Here is a 24,931-nt window from a genome sequence, read left to right on the forward strand (position 1 = left end):
GAAGTTTTGTCTACATTTAGATTTGCTAGTAATTCATTCTTTTTTTAAATGCAGTATATATTGAAATAATATAAGGTCTAACTTGAGATACCTGAATGAAAGTGCGACATTATTCCACCGATGTTCCGGTGCAGCGGGGGTTTACTATCTTGCCTGTGATAAACTAGGTGCTGTTGAGCCGTTAAGATATAAACGGTACGCGGCCTCAACAGCCCCATTTTATTACAGTCGAGTTTATCAACACTGCAGCTAATTAACATTTTAGCAGTTCAGTCGGTCCGTTTGACATTTACATATTCACTGTTAATGTCCCGTTGCACCACCGACTGCTAGCTAAAACTGAATCAAAGTAGGACTGGGGAAGTGACGCCTAGTGAGGAAAAAAAAAAGTTTGATGCTTAAGTCAGTCGCTACCGTTACACTATTCTAGCATGCCGTCAGCATTAGGTGCAGCGGGGCGCTGTCGAAACAGCGAGATGATGAAGGCTTGTGTGCCATGGAAGGGCAGAGTTTAATGTAAGTACTGTTACTGCATAAGGGCTGTTTGTGCATGCTACTAAGTATTTTGTTTATGAAGGCGAATGCTAAATGGGAAGCTATTAATGTGCCATTACTAGACAGCGAGCTCTGATCTAACCCCTGTTTTGTTTTTTGTTTGTTTTTTTTGTTTTCCCTTTCAACCCACGTCCATCTCACAAACGCGAGTTGTAAAAATCCCAGAAAGCCCCCAGACTACAATTCATACCAGCGATGTCACATTTATCTGAAAAGTCCCTCCTACGTAAACAGTGACACTTGTAAGTTAGGTTGGAATGTGGCGATGTGCTAAAACGTGACTTTATTAAGGAGAAGCATCGGTTTTGGGCAGTCGTTGCAAAAGCGTGTCAGCATTTACAGTGATATTTATGTGCACTGTTTAGAAACATCTCCTGTTGTGTACATTTAGATTAGATTAGATGTACTGATTAAGAATGTGGGCTCTAAAATGTCAGCACACAGAGGGAAGATGCTTGTTTTCTTGTGATTTCATGCTTTCCTTTTCTGCACTTTGTTCTTACTGTTTCCAGAAAATCCAGAATCCAGAAAATGAGCTGGAATCCTCAAACATTAATGACTAACCCATTAATCAACCAAATGTTACAGCCATAAACTTTGAAAACTTATATTGGTGAGTCCTGTCATGTAATTTGAGATCCACAGAGAAGGAGGAGAGACTACAGGCCTGCACTGTCGTGATTTTGCCCAGTGTTGTAATAGAAATTAAAGGATTCAGCCATAATTAATTTGATCCTTTACACATATGAAAAAAAGGCTATGCACTTTGGTGAAAAAACACCCACATTTCCTTTAGGTTTATCGAATTGTTTCAGTTCACTGAACTCCAAAGTCAGCTGATATAGGCTTCAGACCCCCTGCAACTGTGATATGGTTCAGAAAAGGGGTGGATGGTTGACATGAATGTGTACATAGTTCCGAATAGAGAACACCACAATACAGTTTCGCTAAAACTTAGAGCAAGCAGTCAGGGCTCTTTCACTTTTGTTTTTAAATAATACTCATAATAATAGTAATAATAATAAAGATACTTGTCATTGTTGTCATACACACACACACACCTGTTGTTGTCTTCTTTCTGTCTATTTGTCTCCATGATGATCTCCTACTTTTCCTCCTGTCAGCACCACTTGCCAATATCACTATCTGTTGCACTTGTTCACTGCCCCATTCGGATGAGTGCTAAAATAAAAATCGATGCACATATTTGAGATGTGTCCACTTGTACAAAAGGAGTTCTTTTTTTGCTTGTCACAAGAATAATAATAATAACATAATAATAACAACGATGCAGGCATTAAATATTCACTGGATACTTGCTTCTTCATTTGTGAGGTTCAGCAGGCCTTCCACTGGTGAGAGCAGCCTGGCTTCTTCATTTAGATCCAACCACAGTTTCAGGTTATAAACCCACTGTGATTGTGAGATGCTGCTACAGCTATCCTCTTGTTAGCTTGCTTAACTGGTTGAGCAAAAAATAAAAACTTCCATTAGCTTCCTCCAAAGGGTCCCTGGGCTCGGCCTTAAGAGATCGGATGAGGATGAGCCACTACTTTTCCACATCAAAAGGGGCCAGTTGAGGTGGTTTGGCATCCTAGGGGGATGTGGTGTTGCAGACATGTCCCACTAGGAGGAGGCCCCAGGGCAGACCTAGGACACCCTGGAGAGACTGGAGGGATTACTCTAGGCTGGCTCGGGAATGCCTAGGTGTGCCCCTGGCAGTTGGAGGAGATGGAGGTGGTGGAGGCCCCTGGGCGCTTGCCCAGAATGCCCATTGGATAATCAGGCCGAGCATACAGATAGTCAGCTGTTATATTAGTGCATTCTTTTAATTGCACCTGTGTACTTCCTCTTATTAGTTATCTGTGAAACTGCCGATTTCTACTTAGAGTATATCTCATTTCTCAGTTCCACGTTTATTTTCACAGTTTACTTATTTGGATAGCCATTTAAGCTGTTTTTCATTTAGAAATCCTTACATGCTCTGGCTCCAGTCTATGATTCAGTGTGGGTATTTTGTCCTTATCTGTATTTTGTCAGGAAATTGGGCGTTCATTTTGCAATGTTTCCTAAGGTAATGAAAATACCCCATTGAATTGAAGACAGTGTGATTCCTATGAAGTAGCATTTCATTGTTTCACATTATTATATGGAAAACTAAATCACACAACCCTGGTTATAAACACTTTGTGCCCCACACCCTCAAGGGCCTTTCTGCATTTGCCTGTAGAAACAATCTTCCGTCTGCTGTTTCCACTTGTAAACATTACACATAGATTTCACAGAGAAAATATTCAATAGAAAGAAAACAAGAAGTGTGAATGTAGTGAAAGGAAAGTGAACGTCCTTCCCCTTCAGACCTTCGGTCCTCCCATGTGTGTTGGAATTTCCCGCATGGACTGAGAAGGATCTTGCTCCGTAAATTACGGCGCCTTGCATGTCAAAGGAAACCCCTTATTTGGGCAGGGAAGTGGGTGTGGCCAGCGCGCTGGTGGTGTTGGAGGGCTGGGTTGGTGGCTGGGTTAAGGGAGGGGGGAAATCACAAGACGAACGGAGACGCGCACAGCAAATAGGCCGCATTGCCAGTGTGTGTTTTTAGTGCAATCATAGTGCAATAATGTGCAACAGACAGCGGCATCACTGCGCTCACGTTTCTCCAGATTAGCACCCCGTTTCCTGTCGCGAAGGACTCTTGTTTACGCAGCGAGGTTGACCCTCGCCCCCCTCCTCTCTCCCGTGTCTCTCCACAAATTTTCCCTCTTTGTAAGGGGAGGTGAAGGGAAGAAAAGTAGCAGTGAGTGAGTGAGGTCAGCAACATAGCATGAGTCAACCTCGGGGATATATGCAGTCATCATCGCAGGAGTGCATTGTGCGGGCCTGCTGCCGCTGCTGGCCGCACAGAGCTGCGAGTGTGCGATCCTGCGGGCTGAGCTGCCGTTAGTAGCAGCTTTCATGACAAACACAGTAAGTATCGGGGAACACGGGGCCGGAGCCACGCTGTCGATGACTGTGGCGTTGTTGATACGGTCGACACTGCGCGTTATTGTGGCCACAGCTTGCTGACAAAGTTTTGTTTACCTCGCCCGTGGCGGACTGGGCGGTCGACAGATCGGAGCTCCATGCGGGGCTTACCGCTCGCCCTGTGCGACGTGTTTAACGTGCCAGTGAACGCGGATCGCAACGAAAATACATAGAAAGAAACGTGACGTATTAATTTTTTTGACAAGTTGAATCGATAGCGTTGTCTTTTAGCGTGCCACCACACTTTTTTTCCTCTCTCGTCACGGGGAGCTGCATTGTTGCTTCGGTTTGTTGCAATGGGACATGGCATTAGTGAGTAGATAATCCGTTTTCTGCAACAAAGGGCTTCTCGTAAAACAGGCTGGAAACAGAAAGTGATGTGGAGGGAGTGGGTCCAGGGCAACACGTTGAGTGTTCTTGCGTTTTCTTTATTTGTGCAGGCCGCGTATTGTGTGTGTATGTGTGAGCGCTGGTGCTGATTTTGAATTAGGAAATGGCGATGGATTAGGGCGGCTAATGGTGCTTGACATTTATTTTAAGCCATTTAACGCGTTAGTTTGTATATTGGGCTAAACCCAAGGCTTGTGTAAGGCTGCACTTGTGATGCGTCATGATGATCTCTCACCTCAGATGGTGCGGTTAATGCTCGGCATGGTCACCCTTAACCGTTTTTATTTATTTATTTATTTGTTTGTTTATTTTAATCATCCTGCAAGAAACGTGCAGCTTTTCGTAGAGGATGTTTCACAGTTTGAAAACGTGTCTGCATGCATGTGTAGCAGGACATTGTGTTGCTACTGATGCAGAAACAGCTTCTTAGCCCACATAGTGTGGCGATTCACTTTACTCTGTCAGTGGTGTCTCGCAGAGAGTGCAGGATCTGAACAGCTGCAGCTGTCTATTTTAAGCAGTGTGTGTGTGTCTTACCAGGTCACCGGAGTAAAGGGTGACAATTGTCAGTCACTTCCTATGTTGTCAGAAAGGACCTTTGGCAAGGCCATCCTGTAAAGATTCTCGTGTTCATTTATGTAATCATCTTGCCAAATTGTTGGTGTGCAAGACCAGCCGTGCAGCGATTACAAAGCTGTAATGCTTTTCTCTTGAAGTTGTTTAGTGCTGCACAAGGTTTGTTTTGTTTTACACAGACAGAGGATTGATTTGAAATTTTAACAGCAGCAGTCAGGATGTTTTTGGCAAACTGAACTGTGTCAGAATCTGTTTTGAAACTTGGACATCAGATAATATTTTAATAATGGGTTACCAGCAATTGTCAAGATCTTTCCATAAGCTAAAAAAAGCCTTCAAGGCCATTTTGACTTTTTCCTTGCTTCCCCCCTTTGCATAGATAGTTTCATTCTGACTCATCTTTGCTCACTTTCAGTTGCCCTTCTTTTTCGAGTCTCCGGCCGTGGTTCAAAGGGCATGGGTTCCCTTCTTTTCCCTTTGATGAGTCACCGAGTTGTAAGAGAAAAAGAAAAAAAAAAGTGGTTTCTATCACTTTCAGTCCGCCGTCTGTTACGCGGGAAAGAGAGCTTCCTTTTAGTCAAAGGTCACGTGTGCTGTGAGAAGTTTGATAATGGTGATAAAGCAGTGGTGCAGTGAACAATTAGCTTTTTTTTTCCCTCAGTGCTTGTTTTTGTTTCAGTGCCGATTAAATACGGCACAGTAATATCCTGTGTGACATTTCCAGGAACTATTGATTTGGCTGTCTCTCTCAACTACCTTATTTTGGTTCCAGTTTTCTACGCACGTCTGGTTATATACATGCTATCCTGCATGTAGGACATCATCCCTTTGTCACATGAGCTTTGTGAATAGGCGCCTCGCATGCTCTGTTCTCACACCCATGCTTTTCGGTCGAGGTCTATTGCTGAAAAAGCAAACAACAGGTTTTTAAATGATTGAGGCGGGGATGTTAATGAGACCCTCCAGTGGGGAGAGTCCCTTTGGACTGATAGCTCAGTGCTTGACATCTGTCTCATTTTCTCTACAGGGTGTTGTCCATGAATGACAAAGACACACAAACGTCTTCATATCTGTTCACTCCCGGCTGACAACCTGTGATTAGGTCACAAAGAACTTCAGAGGGGACAGAAGATAACCTTGTTTGTCCTGGCTCCTGCTTATTCAGACGTCAGTGTGATTTTACTGGTTTATTTTATTGTACATTCCCTATAAAAGGGTATACGGTATATTCCCATCTTTGATTGCTGGATTGATACATTCAAGTGGAGTATTATCATTTTAGCTGACTGAAAATCTTCACCTGCCTCGGAATATTCATGCCCGTCATGAGCGTACCGGCGCAGCAGAAACCTAATGCCAAAAGAACAGGCAAACGAATCACATTTTTCAACGATCAAAGTGTAGCAATGAAGGAGACTTCTCAGCACCCAGATGGGTCCTACTATGTGGCGAGTGGTAATGTTTCAGAGCCTGGACAGAGTGAGGCTGCAAGTACTGTGACATCCAATCCAGAGGGCCCTCATATGTACCTCAGCTCTGTCATCTTCAGCCCAGATAAGGGCGACCACAGCAGGGGTCATTATCAGCAGACTGTACCCATGAAGTGGGCTCACCAGGAGCCCAATCAGCAGCAGTCGAGAGCTGCACCTTGGACCACCATGCCTCACTGGGGGCAGAACTTTGCAAGTTATATTGGAGGAGTAACTGACTCAAGGACCCAGAATGTATTTGTGAAGTCAATGCAAGAGACCCCTGGCTTGCAGCCACATCAACAACCACCTAACAGAGCTGCAGACAAACCTACAGTGGAAGTGTTCAGGGATGTAGGCAAGTCTCGGGGGATGGAGTGGGAGCAACAGCAGCAGCAGCCGCAAGTTTTTCAGGACACCTTGAAATCAGGGGTGATCAACACCCAGCAGCAGAGTACATCCCACCCAGGAGGAAGCTCAGTCCTGCAGTCCTTCCAGTTGGCCTTTGGTCAGCCCAAGCAGCACCTGCCCGCCTACTACCAGACGTTCCAAGGTAACAAGACAACTCTACCTAACCCTCCAAACTACTCTGCACAGAATGCAAAATCCCAACATCACTTACAACAGCTGCAGAAGCAAGAACAAATACAACGCCAACAGCAACATCTAATCCAGCAACAAATGCAGCAGCAACAAATCCTTCAGCACCAACAGCATGTGCAGCAACAGCTACAGCAACAGCAACAAATACAGCATGAGCAGCAGCAACAAAAGATGCAGCAGCAACAACAGCAGCAGCAACAGCTCCAAATTCAGCAAATGCAGCATCAGCAGTTGCAACAACAAAACCCCCATGTGCTTGACTATTACCCTGGTGTGCAAAATGCAAACCCTCACGCTCACCCCCAGCCCGTTGTGGTACACTCCTACGAGTCCTCTGGTCCAGCGCCGCCAAAGATCCAGGAACCAATCATCCAGGACATCACACCAGAACCACAGCAGCCATCAGACCCGCTGCAACCCCCTCTGCAGTCTGAGCCCCTGACTCAGTCTCAGCCTCAGATCCAGCTTCAATCCCAAACGCAGCTTCGCAGATCTCGACGGCTCTCCAAGGAAGGTGGCGCGCCTTCAGACAATCCCTTTCTGCCTGTCCCCTTGGAGCAGTCGGCACCAGTGCTTCAGGGACCGCAGAACGGGTCACGAGACATCCAGGCAGCCCCGACAGGTGTCATCCAAAGCACACGCAGGAAACGCAGGGTTTCCCAGGAGGTCAACCTGGAGATGCTTGCTCAGAAGGCCTCAGAAAGGGAGTCTCCACCATCACATCTTAAGGTAAATGCATAATTTTATTTGGAAACTGGCAATGCAGCTATTTTTTTTCCCCCCTTGCCTTTGCTTTTATGTGCCTTTCTGTTTTCCATGTTGTTTTGCCCACTCATCTGCTTCTCAGCTGTTTTCTATCAAGCATGAGGACGGCAGAAATAAGTATTGATATAAAAGGACAGAATGTTCTGAATCCGAGTGATTGCACTGCTGTTTAAATCTAAACTTGTCGCTACAAGCTGGAAGCCTTAATTGCAAATATTTCAGTGAGAGCTGGAAGTCTAGGTTTCTAGCGTTATCCCAGGGTATAATTGCATTGGGACTTTTACTCCCAGAGCAAGAGTGGGAACTGGGACAAATGCCACTGCCAGGAAAACTGTGCCAAAAGTTGTGTTGTTTGTGATTAACGTGTTGCTGGAAGAGATGCTGAATGTAATCAGAGCCCAGTGAAGTGTACGCCGCAAAAGTAAACTGCTCAGCTCTGCCCTGTGGGGAAAATCTGCAGCTAAGACAAAACTTTACATAGCAAATATTAAACTGGGGTAAAATGTGCTCTAGGAAAGCCTCCATGTCTGACTTTACACCTCTCACAGGATTTGTTAAATGTACAAACCTGATATTATGCCCTGACTGTACCATGCAAAGTCATACAATTATCTGTGTTTATGTGCTGAATGTCTTTATTGTGCAACAAATGCTGTTGCTAAACAGTGCTGAGTCAGTACATCTATAGTTAAGCATGGCTGTGGCCTGAATTTCCCTCACAGTTAGCTGCTTGTACAGACAGTGTGTTTAGTTACATGCTTGCACACCCTCCCCTTTAAAGCAGAGAAACTCCAGCCTGCCCTCCCCCCATTATCTATACAGGGAGGGGTGCAGGGTTGTCCTGCCTGCAGTGCTCAGCAGAATATCTCTCCACCACTCTGGTGGAAGGGCTGGAGTTTTCCACCAGCAATAATGAGAGCTGCTCCAGCTTAGCCACAGTGCTGCATGCCTTTCTAACCATGAAGATGCAGTGTGCAGAGACGGCATGCATCTGCCTTCAGCTGTCCTATAATGTGGTCGTTTAGATGGCTTTGAAGTTGTTCCTCAGTTGATCGCGGCACAGAGGCTGCTCGGGCCCACTCATTATGGTTTGTCAAAGGAAAAAAACTGTGAAGAATGCCTTTGGGGGTTGTTCCATCGAAGTGCATGTTAAATATGTCACTAAAGTGCTGCACCTAGCAGTAAAATACGATAGTGAAAGGGCTGAGAATGAGACATTATTATATTTCAAATTCTGGCATTTGAAATGTTTCTTTCCACAGCAGTTCAGTTTCTCTTGTGCTTTTTTTTTTTTTTTCAGTGTGATTGGTGCCTGCATCTGTTCGAGTATTGATTTAATTGTTGTTTTGTGGGATTCCAGTTTATTGTACTGATTAGAGTTCGGCAGCCTGTTCAGCTGAATTAACACCCATCCTGTTAATCAGATCTATTTACTGGGGTGTGCTAAGCTGGAAAACAAAGCTACTCTTCCTTGGAGTTGGTAGGCAGTGGCATTGTTTACAGATGTTGTTTACTGGCAATTGATTTAATTAGCTGTCCTTTTTGCTTGTTGCTTCTGGTGAGTCTTTAGCAGTCACAGTGTTGTTGTTTGAGAAGTCAGATTAGCTTTTTTTTTTTTTTTTTTTTTTTTAAATACTATCAAGTAGGCAGTAGAACTCATTTAGTATGGGTATAATTTTTTGATATGTCATATGCTTTAAAAGAAAACCATTTATAAAGAGTATTGCAATAACGAATTTTCATCTCTATTAGGAGCCACACAGGCCATGGAGTCCCACAGAACAAGAGATTATGAACCCTAAGCGACCTCGAGACGACAACCTTGTTCCACTTGTCATCCCCGTGTCTGTTCCAGTCCGGAGGCAGGAACCCTCGTCTCCCGAGAGTGACGAAGCAAGTCTGGCAACCAACTGGCCTCACAGGTCTTCAAACTCCCAGGATCTCGGGCGCACAGACCACAAGCCCTCGGTCATCGTCACCCGAAGACGCTCACTGAGGAACTCCTTGTCAGACAGTGCAGAGCAGGTGGGTACACATGAAATTCTTGCTGCTTTTGCTTTTTCTACACTCAAAACACACTTTTATATGCAGAACTCATTCACCAAAATCTCAGAGGGAAGTTGCATGGGAGTCTCCATGCAGTTAGGGAGAATACATTGGAGTCCCACGTTTTATATACATTTGGTTTGGTTTGGTTTTTTTCTGTTATAAATCCTTGAATTTATTCCACATTGTCCCACCCATGAACACATTCTCCCTTCCCCCAGCCAGGCTTCATGCGTTCCCTGCCCCCATATTCGTCCTGTACCCTTTTCTCCCTTTCTCTCATTTATTTGGATGGAGGGGGGATAGCTGGTGAACTCTTTGCCCTGTCCCAGATCAGGCAGATTAGCAGGGTTTAGCACTGCCATACTGTACATTATGTACCTAAGATTTGAGGGTTGGGGTCCCTGTTCTCTCTCTCTCTTTTTTTGAGGTGTTTACAGTCACTAAACCAGCTTTGTGTATAATTTATTTTAGCATATTTTTATTTGAGACACAAAAACGTCTGCTATAACCTCACCTCTTAAAATAACATTTTCCTTCCTTCCCAGAACGATGGCGCAGAGGGCGAAAAAGACGACGATGGCAAAAAGTCCAAACGCCGTCCACGCCCTGAGCCTCTCTTCATCCCGCCACCTAAACCTTTATTCATCGCCCCGCCCGTCTACTCCAGCATTACACCCTACCAAAGCCACCTACGTTCCCCCGTACGCCTCGCCGACAATTCTATCACCATACCTCCCTATACACCACCGCCGATCCTCAGCCCTGTTCGTGAAGGCACCGGACTGTACTTCTCCACTTTCCTGTCATCTGCTTTGGCCAGTGGCCCAGGCCTTCCCCCTCCCGCTACACCCAAGTCAGCCACACGCAGCCTATTGCGATCTAGTAAGTAAAAAAGGAAGTTTATAGAACTCAATTGAATGAATTTCCAGTTTAGATCTCCTGTGGATTAAAGTTTTGTGCACTTGTAATAAGCACCTTGCTGTAGTTCCCCATAAATAACTGAATATAAGACCAGGTACATTTTTTTTTTAATATATCGTGACGGACTGCATGTTAGTGTACTCCTGTGCTGTGTCTTTGTTGTTGCTGGAGTGAGTGTGTTATGTGTGTGTTTTTGCTGCCCCCTTAGACAGCTGCGACATCACACCACCAGTTTTGTCTGCTATGAGCGAAGCCACTCCGGTCAGCAATGAGCCGTGAGTATTTCTCCTGTGCGATCAGTTTAGAGGTTAAGTGCTATTTTGAAAGGAATTATATTGCTACAATGAATTATTCAAAGCATAACAGTGAATTGAATTATGAAATGTCTTGAAGGAGAACATAGACTTCTTGAAATTCTAATCCCGTCTTTTAACGCGGCCTCCCCCTTCACCACAGTTACCACTGAATTCTTTTGCTCTGTCATCCACAGCTAACATTATTACCAGAAGTTGTCTCTTTGAATCAACCATGTGGCCCAATGTCACACTAGAACATCTCGTTTTTTTAAGTTGTACGTGAAACCTGGTTTCAGTGTGATATGCAAATGTTATTTAAAGTTTTGGCAGAGTTGGAAAGTGATTAGAATGGGCACATGTAGCCGTTACTGATAGTAAAACAGGGCGTTTTGCTTTAAGGATGCTCACTGGTTGCACTTACTGTGTTATAAATACAGAGAAACAATATTATGCAATTTCATTTAATCAAAAACTAAAAAAAAAAGCCTGCTGTTGGAAAAGAAATGTCTAGAACGAGTAATAGATTGTGAGGGTTGTAAGGTAAGATCCTAGATGGAAAGACCCTGAATCCAGGGTGAGAGTGGCATAAGCTACAGCTGCTAGTGAAAACTACTGTATAGAGCGTTATGCATTTACTGAATGTAAATGTATAGAATGGCCACTCCAGAAAACAAGTGAAACTAGATGCTGTAATGAAAATGTAAAGAATTACAACCTTAAATGCATTTCTAGATAAAGTCAGCAGTTACTCCATGAATAAACAAAGCCACTGATAGCTGGGTGTGTATGAAAATCCATTTTTTTTGTAGTTGCATCAACGATGAGTTGCAGTTTATGGGGGTGCATTGTGCAAGCTGTTGCTTCACTGATGCCAGCTGCTCAGATGTTAGGCAGGGATGAGCTAGGGAGGCTTCCCATAAATCATGTTTTCAGCTGGATCTGGTGTGCTTTCAAACACAGAACAGCCTTTGCAGGTCAAGTTTTAGCAGCCCACTTTCTCTGGGGGAGGCTGCCAGTATACACACACACACACTCAGCTGGGTACACCGCAGTTTCTCTGGAAATGCAAGGGAGGGAGGGGATATCCTAGCGCTATCTGTTGACAGCATAATTTTTTACAACTTTCACACTGAGATATCTGGTTTGCATTGATATGTAAGTTTTTAAAGAACTGTATCTGATTCACATTTAATTTTGCATGGTTTTGTTCTTTTTCTTGCTAAATTCAGACCATCAGTTCAGCTGGGTTAACAGTACAAGATCTGCAATGTTCAGAGCCGGAGTGCCTCAGCAATTTTTCTGTGACCTTTTAAAGAATATAACAGACGAGCAAAGAAAATAAAAACGTTCTCAGAAACAACACGAGCTTTACTGTAAAGCGCAACTTGATACTGATAGTCATAAAGCAAATGCTGTCTTCGCTAAAATATTTAAGAGTGAATAAATGCCTCGTGAATGCAGAAAGAGTCGATGAATTTTAAATAGATCAAACACCTCCTGCCTTGTTTTTAAAACTGATGTCCTGTTCCCAGACGCATAAATATTGGCTCACGGTACCAGGCGGAAGTACCAGAGCTGAGGCAGCGATCTGCTGTCGAGCAGGATCATCATCGTGCAGAACTGGTCTGGGTTCCCCTGAGCGAACTGGAAGGAAAACCTGACCTTGAGCAGAAAGGTGAGTCACTGCCTGAGAGTTTTTGAGAATATGAAGTGAAACCGAAAGCTTATATAATGGCACGCAGATGGTGGTGCAGTGAAAAGTTTGATAAATTAAAGTGGCCTTAAAGAAAAAAAACGTCTCTTCATAAGAATTTTAAGTAATAGTATATGAATGTTGCAATATTGCGAAATTGATTCAACAGCTGGAGTATGTAATTTTATTGAGTCCTGGATAATAAAAACATACCAGAACACTGAAACCAACCATATTTTGTCTCCATGTATTGCATATCTTAATAATACATTTTCTTATTGTCATCACTGTATGCAAAATCATTTTTTCTCCCTTGCTTTTGCAGTGGAAGTCCTCATGCACTTGGCCTGCTCCAGCGTTTTATGTGGAGGAGGCACCAACCAGGAGTTAGCCCACCATTGTCTGTACGAGTGCAAAGGGGACATAATGGTGAGTTCAACAGAACAATCCATACTGACTGCAACGGGGATTACATGAATAATAAAAACATAACTGGGAGCTGTACTTCACCGTGGTCGGACTCGAGCCAGGTTTTCTTCTAGCCCACTCACACTTTACACCAACCTGTTTACCTCTTAAAGACTGTTTTCACTTACAGATCACAGATAAAGTCCACACAGATTATATTGTGTTGCAGTATAGTAACATTCGGTATAAGTTGTTAAATGGTAATATTTCATATTTGAGACAAAGGCATCATGCATAGGTCTTATATGCTCATTTATTGTTGCAGTGCTCCATGTAACAGAATGAATGATTAATATTTGTCACAGCACAAAAGCAGACAAGAATGCACTAATAAATTACTAAAATTTAAATAGCTAGAATATTTGGCAATTTTGCTTGAGATTTTATTTTTAAATCTCATGTGAACAATTCTGTCTGCTTGTTCAGTGTAGGAGAAAAAAGGCAGAGGAATGAAGAAAAAAAATCAGTATTTGTACTGATGTGTCCTTGTCAAAATAATTAAATCCTGCCTGCAGAAAACATGTCAAGCTGTATCTTCAGTATACTGAAAATAGACCAGCACTATTTCAAAAATCTTGAGCCACCCAATATCACCTAATATATATATATATGGGAAATGGGTGCAGTGATTTATTGCAACATGTGCAAACATGCATGGAAATACAGATATATAAGACACAGGCTTTATACAGTTCTAATGCTATATTCTTCAACATAGCCTGAACTCTCTTGGGTAAGCTTTCTTGTAATTTCTTCGGGAATTGCTAACAAGGCTTCTTGAAGGACATTCAAAGCTCTTCTTTGGATGTTGTTCTATTCTCAGTCAAGATGATCCCCTCTGGGAAGGCCAATTCATTACTGATAGGGTTGCATTGTCTTTTTTTCTTTTCTTTTTTTTAACTACATATGCATTTATGGAACTGAGTGTGTTTGGGATCATTTTAACGCTGAAAAATGAAGCAGTTATCATCAGATCGTGTTGTATGGTAAAACTGATTTGGATTTCAAGATTGGATTCAGCACTTTATAGGACCCACTGCCACAGATTTTCAGTCCAGTTCTCGTGTAATTTGTAATACCTCAGACTTTTCTCCCCATTTCCTTTTCTGAACAATGGCAGATATCAATCTTCTGTAGGCTGTTGGCCTGCCACTTCTTCTTGTTGTGCTCAACATGTCCAGTTTCCTCAAAATCTTTAAAGACACACTGCACATCATGCTGAGATATACCAAGTTTTTGGATAATAAATCACTGGGAATCACTGTGCTGGTAGAAAAATACTCTACCTTTCATAGATAGAAGTGAGTGTTGCCTTGAGATTTGTGCAGTACACTACTGTATATTATAGAATATACTGACTGCCTGCTTATGCGTGCTAGGTTTAGTGATGAGTGCCCTTACATGTGCTGACCATGTTTTTAATGTAGTCATTCAGTGCCTTTAGCACTTGGTGAGTAGTGAAAGGAAGTGAGTGATCAGTAGAATTTCACTTTACTCTGTTCTGAAACCCCGGTGGCCTGAGATGACGGAGATAGTTAAACCGTTTGGCCGTTTAGTCAGAAGCAGACTGATCCTCCTGTATCGAGGCACAAAGAGGTACACGTGCTGCCGGGGGCTGTAGAGCTGAAACACTTATTTAATCAGTTGATAAACATATAATGGTTAAGGGAGATTTTAAAAGAAATATGCCACATTTTTGATAGCTCTCATGCTCTTGGCGCTATCTGCCTTTTTTCTTTGTCATATGTAGTGAACATATCTTTAATGGTTGATGAAATTGTTGAATGTATTCCCAGGTGATTAGTGTTATGTTTTGAGTGTGCTTTCTTGCATTGTTTCACACGTTGGTCTCAGAGAAAAAGACAGCACGGCCAGTAAAATGTATCGTGGCTGTCAGTCACGTTGGCAGGTTCACACATTCTTCTTGGCGTTACTTGCAAGAGAAAGCGCCTTAAATGCAACATGTGACATAAATGTTTATGACCTTGCCATCACTCGGCGTGGCGTTCCTGAGAAATCTGCCTGGACAGATGGGTGTTCCACTACACTGCAGCTATGATGCATCCTGTGTCTCATACTTACTGCAGACCACTAGTTGCATCTGAGCACATGAACAGATCGATCTAGTGAAGATTTCAGTGCTGATACTGCAACATGTAAGCCACCAACTGAAACGCAACTTTCACAGCTGCGTTTAACAGCAGAATAATAAAACATTTACATAAAACACACCAAACCTCAGTGTGTGTGAGAAATAATAGACTCTGCGCTTGTTGTAATGAGGTCAAAGAGTGGTTGCTGTTAAATGTTGAGGAGGCAGCATCTCTAGTGGCTCTTACCCACCATTTCAACCCCATTAAACTCCCAGCAACTGAACATCCAGTGACTTTTTCATATATATATATATTTTATTATTGTGTGATTAAATGTACTATTATTTGAATTAAATAAAAGGGGGAGGGTTGGAGCAACATCTGTAATAGGATGCTGGAATATTTAAAAAAAAAAAAAAAAAGGTCAGAATTGGAAATAGAAAAGAGTGATGGCAATGATAATAATTTATTGTTGTATATGACTTTAAAAACAATGCTAAATGTCAGTCACTGTTTCCTGAAGCACACAAGTGTTCTTCTATCTGTCACATTTTATATGGGCTTAGTGTAAAGACAGTTTAAGGAGGATGTAACTGATGATAGTATGGTAATTATGTATGACACTCATCAGCAGAGGAAGACTCTTTGCATTGCGCATTACGTTGCACTTCATTACAGTGACTTTAATGCAGATCTTAAATCAATACTTCCATTACTGAAGCAGAAGTTGTCTTGCAGCGTAGCAGTAGAGCTGTCAGTGTGCTTTATGATGCTGCTGGTTACGATTTCAGGCCCTAGCGACCAGCAGTGGTCCAACGTTGTCAAGGAAACCACGAGGGGAGGGGGAGGGGGCTGTCATAGCGCCCACTCTCTGCAGCGGGCCAGCTCGAGCTGCCGCCTTCCAGCATTCACGCACAGTCAGTTTCTCCTTTAAGAGCACAAAGTTAATTGTTATTTTGACAATGGCAGAGAGCGTGCACAATTATGATATAAAGCCCTCAGATACCTGGCATTTTCAGGGAAAGTGAGAGCAGTGGTTATCTCAGTCCCTAGTTACCTGTGAGAAACTGATTCACGCTTTGGCTCAGAGTGTTTTACAGATCTATAAAAGCACAATTGGAGCGCCTAATAGAGCAAGAGTTGGCTTTGTGTAGCAGGAGGGACTGGCTGTATAAAGGCTCGTAACAATCACTGCTGTGCAGCTGCTGTGCCGTGTTTATTCACTTTCAAACACTAATGGTATGTTATTTGTTTTTCAGGCTGCTCTGTCCATGCTGATGCTGAGGAATCCAATTTTCCCAAAGTCCCATCATTTGTCCAACTACCATTACTCAGGTAAATTAAGCTTCTTTTTTTCTTTTTCTTTCAAATAACCTTAGATTTAAAAGAAAAAAAGAAAAAAAGGGGGTATTTGAGATTATTTGTAAAGTTGAAAAAAAAAATACTGGATTCATTATCAGTAAGTTGACTTTCAAGCCTTTTTCTGTACTAAACATATCCAAGTTGTTTGATTTCGGTCTGCAGTGATATTAAGTTCATAATGTGGAGTTTTTAGACTGGACAAAGCAAGTTGCTATACAGTAAGATTATCATATTAGATTCATATTAAATTGCACTGTATTTATGCACCATCCTGGTTTTGTGACCCTGTCAAGTAAAAGTCCATCATTGCTATTTCTGTTACACTCCAAACAGCTGGTACTTCAAGAAACTCAAAATAAATTCTTATAAATCATTGAGAATTCTGATTTCACCCAAGATGAACCCCATGTGTGCATGTTTTGGCTTTTCATTTCATTCTTTAGACCATTTTTTAGCCCCGCTTTTTGTGCTTTCATCATTAAAACAGTGATAGATTTTGAGCCCTCTGCCTTGCCTCAAAGCAGTGGCAGCTGCAGTAGTGAGCGTGTGGCAGTGGTGGGGTAGTCGGTGACTGTGGAGGATTGTCAGAGTCAATGTGATGAGGGAAGTAGGAGAATTGGGTGGGGGGGTGGGGGGGTGGAGAGGCTTGCAGCATGTGGTTAATCCCAAGCAGGAGACAGGGGAGTCTTTGTTTATCCAGTAGTGTGTGTGTGTTGAGAGTGGGGGTGGAAGTGAACTTGACGAGGCTCCACACACACCCTTTATATGGAAACAGATAGTTTTGGAGTGTTTTAAACTAACAGCTGCATTTCTTTTCTTTCTACCTCTCTTCCTCCTCCTCCTCCTCTGTCTTTCTGTGCCTCCTCTCTACAGGATCAGACAGTTGGACAGCAGCTGAGAGACGCCAGTTTAACAAAGGCATCGCTGCATACAAGAAAGACTTCTTCATGGTGCAGAAACAGGTATGTGTCCTTTCAAACACAAGGAGAGGGAAGTCCAGACTATAGTGATGGAAGAATAAGGCCATCTAGTAGCTGTCGATCACTTTCTACTATGATCACTGTACACATGATATTTTTCTTCCTTTGAGTCGCTTCGTAGAAGTATTTCCTTTTGGTTTGATGTTTTGGGGTTTTTTTTTTTTTTTGGTGTCTCATAGTCAACAGGTTTTTCTCAAAAGTGCAAAGTGATACAGTTTTGTTGTCTGAACCATTTCAGAGATCAAGGAGGCTCTCTTTCAAAAATAAAATTTCAGTGTCACTGAGGTCCTGAGGATTTTGCACATGACGTTTACTTAATTCAATTCAATTCAATTCAATTTTATTTATATAGCGCCAAATCACAACAAAAGTCGCCTCAAGGCCATATTGGAGCTATGATAACCATAGTAACAGTGTAGGGTCAAGTGAATAAGGCCCTAGTTCCACAGGCCTAGAGGCCGGTTCGTAACCATCTGGCAACCAGCGATCATGAGGGGAAAAAAAAAACGTATATTCTCCAACTGTGCCTTTGGTCACGAGCAGATTGCTACATCTACATGCAGACTTGTCTGCACTCGCCAGCTACTTTCTGAATGATAGTGAAACTGTGATAAGTGCAGCATGAACTGGAAACTTAGGGCATGTGTTTTCAAAGCAAAGCAAATTTGATCATTTTCCAGTTTACTGCACATTTTTCCAAGTTTTATTATGGCTCTGAAAGTAGTTGGAGTTTGTTTGCAGAGAAGTTTGTCTCTACAACGACAGGTGACTGCGAATATCTGCTAGTGACCAAAGGAATCCTAAAGATGTTTTTGGTGTAACACCCTATTTGTGATCAGCTTCACCCAACAACTGCCAGCAATCCCTTGCCAACCATTTGGGAATACCCATTTTTCCCCAGAAGATGTTGCAGCACGTCCAATATGGTGGATGTGATATAACCCCTGTAACGTTACTTAAACTATCGTTGGCTTGCATCAAGACGGAAACACACTCACTTTAAAAGAGGCTGATGTGGCATCATTTGTCATTCAGGTTATTGCTTTACTAAAATAGCCTCTCTCTAGCCAGTGAACCAGAGAAAGCTAATACTGGGCACTAGCATGACCCATGCCTTTACTATAGAGTGAGGCTGGAGAGCTCCTTACCTGCCACTCTGCACCAAGCACATCAGCTAGCTGATTAAGCTAACTGAATTAAGTATAAAATAATCATCACAAAGCCTAGTTGGATAAGTGGTAGCCACAATGTTAGCTGGGTTATTTTAGCTTCATTAGCCAAATCAAATTTAAACTTCTGAATTAGATTTAGTGCTGACATTGTCTTTTTCATTGTCATTATCATTGATAATGATTGATTATCATTGATATCATTGATAATGGTGATTGATATCACAATCACCATTATTGTGATGGGCGTTTGTCATTATTGACAACGTAGTTCACTGACTACTAAAGAAAAAAAAGAGAGTTGGTGGAAATGGCAGATTAACCAATATTGAAATGAATCATTTGAGCTGAATTTGCAACAAGATTTTTCAAGGGAATCAGATATAATTAAGCTGAAGTTGAAATGCCATGATGCATAAAAATGAAAAGACCTGCCCCCCAAACACAACACAGAATGTGTTTGTTTTTTTAAAGCTCTGAACTCTTGTTTTCAGAAATAAGTCATTTGGGTGCGATTGCTTGTTTTAGCAGCTCTGAAATGCTCATACATGTAGGTCGACTCTATAAAAAAGAGAAATGTTTAAAATTCACTAATAAACAGCGCGGTTGCGGTTCACAGGTAGCCACAAAGACGGTGGCCCAGTGTGTGGAGTTCTACTACACCTATAAGAAGCGTGTGAAGACTGGCCGCAATGGTACGCTAACCTACGGTGAGACAGAGCCTTTGGAAAGCAAGACCACAGAAGAGGAGATGGACCACAAGGTCAGTCTTAAACCATGTTTCACATTAGCGCTGCAGAAAATAGCAGATAAAAGGATGTCTGGTTAATAAATGCAAATATCCTCACTGATCGCTGTTGAACTGAACTATGTAAAAGTCTGTAGCTGTCTGCAACTGTGGTTCATGGTGTCTATAGTAACCTTACACACTGATAATAGAAGTAGAGCATGTTAAAAAAAAAGTACAACTACAGGCTGGTCTGGTTTTATGGTAACTGAATAGTGCTGCATGCATATATATATATATATATATATATCAGCATGTTTGCTATAATTGTATTTAAGTAGCCACAGTGTGAATGTGGTCATGTACAAAATAGCTCTCAAAATGAATTGTATACTAGTAGATGTAAGTTCAATGTTCAATGTCAATGTTCTTCTTGGACCAGCAGGGCTCTCACAGACTGGAGCCACAGCGGGAGGAGGACAGCAGGAAATGGGAAGGGTCAGCTGACAGGAAACCGGATGTCTGCCCTACCAGGACGTCTCATGCACTGCCGTCCACAGAGAATGTACGTGTGCAATTAGAAGAGCTGCATGAATTAATGATGGTGTGAATACATTAAATGAAAACATGTATAGCTGAGCAGCGAGCGCAGAAGTCTCTCCTTTCAGTGTTTTCTCCTCTCTTTGTCCTCAAAGATGAGATAAAATGAGTTAACAGTATTTTTAATATAATACAACCCCAAAATCTGAAGGTTGGTGCTCTAGTTTGGTTGCACTGAATTTCTATCATTACTGTGGTTATTATACTCATTATACTTATCGCATACAGTGTATTATTTACTAGTATATTATCCGTGCTTTTTTACAAAAATAATTTTTCAGAGTAGAAATAATGTAATTATGTAATTTATTTTAATCATCTTTAGTTTTTTGGTTTTGTGCACACAAACTATTCTAAAAGATATTTTAAAGCGAGTATTTCGACTGATTTATATTGAACATATAAGTTAGATATAAATTAATTTAAAGCAAAGAGAAACTGTGCAGGAGAGTTTCGGAAGATAAGATTAGATTTTATGGAAAAATGTTTTGCGGCAAACTGATTCCTGCTTTAGAAATGTATCCGTTGAACATTTGTCCTTTTGAACCTGGCCTGAGTTGCTGGTTGGCTGCTGGTTGGCTGTTGGTTTTGCTGCCCCCCGCTGGGGTTTTAGAGAAGAAAACTCAAGTCCTCCCCTCAGCTCTCTGCTCTGCATTGTGCAACTCCGTAGCCTTTGTTGGGAAACGGTGACTCAACAAGAAACTTTTCTCCTTTCTTTTTCTTTTTTTTTCTTTTTTTAAATGTTAAAGAAGAATTCAGGCTGTGTGTATGTTGCAGTTTCATTGTGTCCTCATTTATACATCCACATGCATACCGTTGTGAAGCTATTCTACATAAAAGCTGCTCGTAAACTGGCTTCAGCTGCACTAAGCAGCTATGTTAAAGGTGTTTTGGAGCTTTCATGTTAACAGCACGTCTTTCTTTTATTGGGTGTGCAGCCTGGGACTGTTCTGATTATGAAAGGCCAGGAGGACGCGGGGAGGGAGCAGTCGCTGTCTCGGGTTATTCACCCCCCTCATCCGCCACCTCCCAGCTCCAAACAGCGCTACGAAAGCAACGCCCGCAAGACGACTCCTTCGACAGGCAACAAAGGCCCAGCTGGTCAGGAGGGGGAATTTCCCTGCAAGAAATGTGGCAGGTCAGTGATCAGAAATGTGGCATCAGTCACCGCTGTTGTGTCGGAGAGGCTGGGGTGAGTCTGTTTGCTTATGTAAAGATGACAGCAGCGCTCACTCGAGTTGCGTAAGTAGCCTTAGACACAGGACAAGATGGGAAAAATAAAAATTCTGTTGGAAATATTTGTACTTCTTTTGCCCACTTGGAATATGAATGGTAAATAGATGGAAGTGTCTCATGGTGTCTCTGAAAGAATCAAACCGTCCTGTCATGCTTTGGTAAAATAACAACTCGTCCTCTGGCAACACCGGCCATGTTATTGCCAACTGTGTCCTAGCAACCGAAACACAGAGTAGATACGGCACATCACACCTCCTGTCAATGCAGCTCTACCCAATGACTTGAAGAGCACTACGCTCGCTCTTCACACCAGCTCAGTGTCCTCATTATAGACTATCCTCCACCACAGATATCCAGCTAGGTGATTCACAGCTTTGAAATGTTTTATCACAGATCTGCTGTTGTGTCACATGACGTGAGATTTATTGATCGAATTTTAGTACATCCTCTTTGGAGTTGTAATGTTTTCTTCATAATTGTATGAGAAAGCACAAAGAAGTAGTGAAAATCATTGTTGTTTATAAGCTTGTGTTCGTGTATGCTAGTGAACTTTGACCTCAGTCTTTACAGAGAGACAGATTCTTTGCTGTCTGGAAGTACTGAGCTTAGAATAAATGTGTGAGTTGTTGAATAATGTGCAGTGTTTCAATAAAACGTGAATAAAAGAGGCTTAATGAGGTGGTTCCCAGAGCGTATAATCTAATTTTCATTTTGTGCTCTTTAAAATAATAAAATAATTCCCCCCCGGCTGAACCCTTTTACTTATAATGATGTCTTTTTGCTTAGTGGGCTTTTAACATTTTCTCTACACCATAATTCATAAAGTAATATATTCAAATTCTGCATATTCAGTCTTAAGCGGTTTGTTTTGCTGTGACCATGTCAGGCAAACAGCAGCTGAAATGGGTTCCACCTTTTTCCAAACAGCCTTGTTTTCTTTGCATGTCTTTCCCTTTGCATTGGTACCCGATAGTTTTGTTTGTTTGTTTGTTTATTTTAATATGCTGAAATTAACTCGTCAATGACATGGCTGAGGAACTTCCATGTGTCACTGACTGTTTCAAAAATAAACTCTAGAGAGCCACAGTTTCATATCTAACAAGTCAGACCTAGTGATGAGGAAAGACGTTTATCTGTCACTGGCAACACATTATTAGTTGTTTTGATAACAGTGATGTTGGAGGCTGATGTCTTACATGTCTCTATTTAAACGTGCCTCTGTGTGTGCTCAGCCACCTCCATTTGTCATGTTGCAAACAGACGCACATAGCCAGGACATAGCTGGTGTCCAGTGTCCGTCCAATACCAGCTATTTTTTTTTTTTTAATGCTTTTGTTGATGCTTAAAAGCAGCTTTGTGTTCCTAACCTCCAGACTTACAAACTGAGCTTAACTGAGCCTGCTTAACAAACACAAACAGCACTGCTTTCCTCTTCATAGCAAGAGTAGCAGATTGCATATTTATAGAGCCGTACATATTAAATGAGGCGAATATGCAGAGTTGCATTTTAGCTGTTTGTAAAGCATGGAGGCATTAGTATAACCACTCTGAGCAATGAAAGCAAAACGCATCTTTGACCTGCTTTTCCCTAACCCTGCAGGATTTTCTACAAGGTGAAGAGCCGCAGCGCTCACATGAAGAGCCACGCCGAGCAAGAGAAGAAGGCTGCAGCTCTGCGGCAGAAGGAGGCTGAGGAGCGGGCGGCGGCTAAAGCAGCCGAGGCCGCTGCCATCCTGGCTGCGCGGCAGCAGAACGGGACGCGACAGGTGGGCGGCGACAGCACCAATGATGACTCTTCAGACGCAGAGGACGAGGACGACGATGACTGGCAGTAAATGGGAAGGCCGTACACACCGACTGTAACGGTAGCGAGGTTTGATTACTGGACAGGAGAAGGACAGTTTAAAAGAAATAAAGAAACCCTCCTGTGAAGTTTCTGTAAATTTTTGTGGAGCAAGAAGATTTCTGTTACTTGGCACATTCAGGGACAGATGAGCTCCCGTGTCCTCATTTAACTGTGAACGCGTGGACTGAGTGAGAGTGTTTTATTCGTGTTGGAACAACGTGCTTTCCAAAACTCACCAACTCCCCTTTACTCTGCTTGAAAAGCTTTTCAAGTGTTACCTCTCTTGGTCACAGGGCTCGGTCAAATCAAAGCCATGCCGCTTCTTTCGGCGCTGTCCTTTTTCTCCACTCCCAGCCGCGGCCTTCCTCGCCAGTTTGAAACTCACCCTGCATCATTTTGACTGGTGTGGAACTCGTCAGACCCACTTTTGTTTAGTTTTTTTCTACTTCGCTTCTTACGATGAGCCACAGCACCCGCTTAAAAGCTGCATCTCGACCGTCCAGCATCGGGTGAAGTTTTGAAGACATTAAAATCGGACAGCTGGAGGAGCGTTGAAGCGAACGGAGGCTCGTGCTGTTAGGTTCTCCGCTCCGGGACGGACAGATGGATGGATGGCATGTGCAAACTGTTGCCTCTGTGTCGCCGCTCTCCTGGACTCAAAGCTGCCAAAAGCTTTGTCAGACGCATGTGCGCCAAATGGGTTCTCTGTGTTCATTGGGCTTTTGTTCTGTGAACCCCCCTCCACCTACTCCACCTTCAGCCCCGTCACCTTTTATAGCTCCCGGTTAGTTCCTCACTGTCGATGCCTTGGATGTTATGCTTTTTATCTCAAAATGACAATCAATTTTACACTGTTGTTTTTTTTTATTGATATGTATACAGGTGACGTTACTTTTTTCTTTTTTGCCTGTGTAGCTATATACGGTTATTGTTGTTGTTTTTTTGTGAATATTCCTGTTTATGATTATTATTAATATTATTATTAGTATTATTATTATTATTATTATTATTATTATTATTATTATTATTATTAATAATATATTCTGGTATTGGCTGCAGTTTAATTAAGCGCTTTTTCCCATCTTCGTCCAGAGCTTTTTTTTTTTTTTTTCCTTCTTTTTTTAATTTAAACAAAAAAACTCAAATAATGCTACCTGCTGCCTGTTTATAACTGTGAGATTTCTTTTGGAAACATGAAATGAAGAAAAGGCAGAGATGTATGTGCAATAGAACAAGTTGACCCCCTGTTACCTGAGTGTTCAAGCCCACCCGCCCCCTCCCACCTTCTCCTTCAAGCTTACAACCAGCTGCTCCGGATGCCTCACTGGCACCGCTGTAACTGATGGGAAGCATTGACTCAGACTGTTGAAACTGCAGATCTCTACAGATGCACACATTGAAGCAGAAAACAGCAATGACAAACTCGAGACAGTTCAATTAAATTTGTCTCGATAATAGTGGAAATTTTTGCTTGTACAATCTGGCTCAAGCAAACTAAAATTGTCGTTATCCTGTGTAAGTAAATTATTTACTTCCATCAACAAATGGGTGAAGCAGCAGAAACTTTGCTCACTGCTAACTGAACCAATATTGTAGGCCTTTAGCACATACTTTCTACCTCAGTATGCTTTTTCCTCATACTTCCATCTAATTACCGACTGAATACAAAAGGAAATTTCTTCTTTATGGCTGATTCAGACTAAAATGTCATGTTTTGCAGGTTTTTAGAGGCAGTTCTTTGCTCCGTCTGTCTCACAGATTCTTAAATCTGGCTCTTTTTATTATTTTTTTTTCTTGCACATGCCCTCTAGCTAAACCTGTCAGCCACAGCTCACTATTTACGCTCCCCACAAACTGTTGATGATGGTAAATAATTTACTGGCAAAAGCTGAAACACAGGCATTAAGAGAGATGGAAGCTCGAACTTTACAGGGTTTTATCGCTGTCATGCAAATTCCCCTCGAGTTTTTGCTCCTAAGTTTACTATAAACACTTCACACAGACTGTTTACTATAAAACATACAGATCGGGACAAAGGGAGGGACCATTCTCTACTTCAGTACCTGGTTTGTTTTTTTTTCTTTGCAGGCGAATGTCCATGCCGTTATTCAA

The 24,931-nt window shown here is 42.3% G+C and overlaps 1 protein-coding gene across 3 annotated transcripts in view; it reads left to right on the forward strand.

The window, feature by feature from the left end:
* Window positions 1-98: 98 nt before the first annotated feature.
* mideasb (mitotic deacetylase associated SANT domain protein b) overlaps window positions 99-24,931 on the forward strand; it is a 25,965-nt gene continuing 1,132 nt past the window's right edge. Inside the window, exons 1-14 of one of the 3 annotated variants that reach the window (XM_039603379.1) lie at window positions 99-516; window positions 5,570-5,709; window positions 5,825-7,343; window positions 9,132-9,404; window positions 9,974-10,310; window positions 10,558-10,624; window positions 12,178-12,320; window positions 12,664-12,767; window positions 16,159-16,234; window positions 17,135-17,223; window positions 19,030-19,173; window positions 19,580-19,702; window positions 20,676-20,875; window positions 22,574-24,931. The exon at window positions 22,574-24,931 is cut by the window's right edge and continues 1,132 nt beyond it. In XM_039603379.1, coding sequence (XP_039459313.1) covers window positions 5,859-7,343; window positions 9,132-9,404; window positions 9,974-10,310; window positions 10,558-10,624; window positions 12,178-12,320; window positions 12,664-12,767; window positions 16,159-16,234; window positions 17,135-17,223; window positions 19,030-19,173; window positions 19,580-19,702; window positions 20,676-20,875; window positions 22,574-22,808 — 3,276 coding nt within the window. In that variant the 5' untranslated portion in view covers window positions 99-516; window positions 5,570-5,709; window positions 5,825-5,858 and the 3' untranslated portion in view covers window positions 22,809-24,931. Of the gene's footprint in view, window positions 517-3,070; window positions 3,520-5,569; window positions 7,344-9,131; window positions 9,405-9,973; window positions 10,311-10,557; window positions 10,625-12,177; window positions 12,321-12,663; window positions 12,768-16,158; window positions 16,235-17,134; window positions 17,224-19,029; window positions 19,174-19,579; window positions 19,703-20,675; window positions 20,876-22,573 lie in introns of those variants that run through there. The other 2 variants (XM_039603380.1, XM_039603378.1) reach the window with 2 other exon arrangements.

Source organism: Oreochromis aureus, linkage group 19 (genome assembly GCF_013358895.1).
Source record: "Oreochromis aureus strain Israel breed Guangdong linkage group 19, ZZ_aureus, whole genome shotgun sequence".
Classification (NCBI taxonomy): Eukaryota; Metazoa; Chordata; class Actinopteri; order Cichliformes; family Cichlidae; genus Oreochromis; species Oreochromis aureus.